Raw genomic sequence first — 2,473 nt, 5'->3', positions numbered from 1 at the left:
CAAAATCATTAAAGAGTTATTTGATTTCCGAAAAGTGCCAATTCCTTCGTTAATGTTCACATATGGAAATAAGAGTTTGTTCCAGTATTTTTCGGGCAAAAACCTGTGGAACTATCAGAGTACAATGTTACTCCTCTCAAGTGAGATAGTTAGTTTATTCCAAACTAAAAATTTCCCTTTCTCAATTTGACAGCGAATTGCCTGGAAAAGTCGGAAATATTGCCAAGTCTGACACGATCTTATGTAAAATAAAGACCACACAAGCGGCTTGTCAAACATTCTTCAAACCTACTTTTCCCATTTCGCCATATACCATGCAAACATGACTCGTTCAAGCAAAGAATTTTANATTGCGTGGAAAAGTCGGAAATATTGCCAAGTCTGACACGATCTTATGTAAAATAACTATCGATAGTTTTTTTAAAACCATCGATAATGCCAAGTATTTGGGAAAAAATGATTGCATTTGTTTATGTCTGGACTGAAAATTAAATTAAGTTCGCCATGCTTAAACTATTTCCCGGCACCACATTTGGTGGTCGCCCAAGTGCAAAATGTGGGGAAATCTACTGTCACAGCTCCGCCGAATTTACCATAGTTTGTTCGCTCTGCGGTTTGAAGGCATTTCGCTATGAGGACTTATTGATGCACTGCAAGAAAGTACACTTCGACAATGATTTATTGCGGATGGAGGAAGTCCTTCTCGAAGTGGCACCCTACTCGGCACCAATGGTGAAAGATGAGCTTATAATTGAAGACAACAATTATGACGCTGACTTCATGGAAATTACCGACTTTGGCATATCTAATACTGAGAACGATGCTAGATTGCGCATCATTAACGAGGAGGATAATCAAGATTGCGAGGAAAATTTCCCACAAGTTCCTCGTCAAGAAACGGTTTACGATGCTGGATTGCGCATCATTAACGAGGAGGATAATCATGATTGGGATGAAGATTTCTCACCAGTTACTCGCCAAAAAACGGAAGATAATCATGATTGGGATGAAGATTTCTCACCAGTTCCTCGTCAAAAAACGGTATACGATGCTGGATTGAGCATCATTAACGAGGAGGATAATCATGATTGGGATGAAGATTTCTCACCAGTTCCTCATCAAGAAAAAGTATACGATGCTGGATCGCGTATCATTAACGAGGAGGATAGTCATGATTGGGATGAAGAGATCTCACCAGTTCCTAATCAAGAAAAGGTATACTATTTTTCTTAAAAATTGCTGTTTGCAAATACTATACATGCTAGATTTCACATTCCAGGGTAAACAAATTAATGGTCGCCTAATTGAAACATACAAATGTGAACTGTGTTCTCGTTCTTACAAAGGCAAACAGATTTTGCGCCTACATTTAGAAAAATCACATAATCTTGAAAGGGGAAAAACTGTAGTTATACAAATGCAAAAATGTGAGCAATGTCCAAAGAAATTTAAAACATTGCGCAGATTGGAAGATCATTACCTAACAGATCATGGTGGCATGAAATGTACGTTTTGTGAAAGGAGATTAACGTCAAGGACAAATCAGTTAAGACACATTGAAACTCATACGCACGGAACAGAGGGAAGATTTGCCTGCGATTACGAAAACTGCACGAAACGTTTCTTTAAACGTCGAAAATATGAAGCTCATAAGCGAACCCACCTCGCAACCAATAACTTCATTTGTGATATATGTGGCTATTCTTGTGGAGTGCCTGAAATGCTTAGGGTACATTATCGTTCGCACAAAAGAGAAAGGCCATACGATTGTGAGGAATGTTGTAAACCCTTCAAATCTAAATGGGCACTCAGACAGCACGAAGTAACGCATGCAAAACCACTGTATCATCATAAGTTAATGCATCCAAAAGAGAAGAAATTCAAATGTGAGATTTGCGGACAAGCATATTCGCAGCGGGCGGAACTGGATGGACATATGAGACGGTATCGTGAAGATGGCCAATGTTGTTATTGAGAAAAACCATTACCCTTTTGAGTGAGAACTTATGAACTTTTTTGACTTGAATAAAAAACTAAAGAAAAAATGCCAAGAAATTCTTGCCGCTTGCGCAAAAGCACACACACAGCGTTGCCGAACTGATGTTTTCAGTCCGGAAGGATGAAGATCTAAGCCGAAATTGGACAGAGGTATGCAACAAAATTAAGGGTTAATGCCAGTATTAAAAAGCGAATACCAGAAATGAAAGAAGAAATAATATCAAAATGCAATTATGCTTTCAAATATGACGCATGATACCATGATAAAAACATAACAAGGTAAAACCATTGAGAGGCAATCTGACGTTTGCCAGCAATATAAACCATGATCATGATTCAATAATAGAAAGGTTTTGTTATAAAACAGTCTTCTCGCCAGTGATATTAGTAGTAAAACCAAAAATTCTTCATACTAAATATTCGTTGGCATCACCTTCGTTTGCCTAATTTTCTAGAGCAAGTGTAGAATACGACC

General features: G+C 38.0%; 1 protein-coding gene across 1 annotated transcript; it reads left to right on the top strand.

Moving 5' to 3' along the window:
* Window positions 1-362: 362 nt before the first annotated feature.
* LOC108364598 (zinc finger protein 225-like) lies at window positions 363-2,185 on the top strand. The gene is made up of 2 exons (XM_017618330.1): window positions 363-1,215; window positions 1,280-2,185. The coding sequence occupies exons 1-2, from the start codon at window positions 505-507 to the stop codon at window positions 1,973-1,975; spliced, it is 1,407 nt and encodes a 468-aa protein (XP_017473819.1). The 5' UTR covers window positions 363-504; the 3' UTR covers window positions 1,976-2,185.
* Window positions 2,186-2,473: the final 288 nt, after the last annotated feature.

Source organism: Rhagoletis zephyria, unplaced genomic scaffold (assembly GCF_001687245.7).
Source record: "Rhagoletis zephyria isolate East Lansing unplaced genomic scaffold, Rhagoletis_zephyria_1.1 Rzeph_scaffold_01606, whole genome shotgun sequence".
In the NCBI taxonomy this organism is placed as follows: Eukaryota; Metazoa; Arthropoda; class Insecta; order Diptera; family Tephritidae; genus Rhagoletis; species Rhagoletis zephyria.
This window is presented reverse-complemented; position numbering and strand designations above follow the sequence as displayed.

Coding starts and splice junctions, on each gene's coding strand:
- LOC108364598 (XM_017618330.1), top strand. CDS start 505: ATGCTTAAACTATTTCCCGGCACCACATTTGGTGGTCGCCCAAGTGCA. Junction 1,216..1,279: donor CAGTTCCTAATCAAGAAAAG/GTATACTATTTT, acceptor TTCACATTCCAG/GGTAAACAAATTAATGGTCG.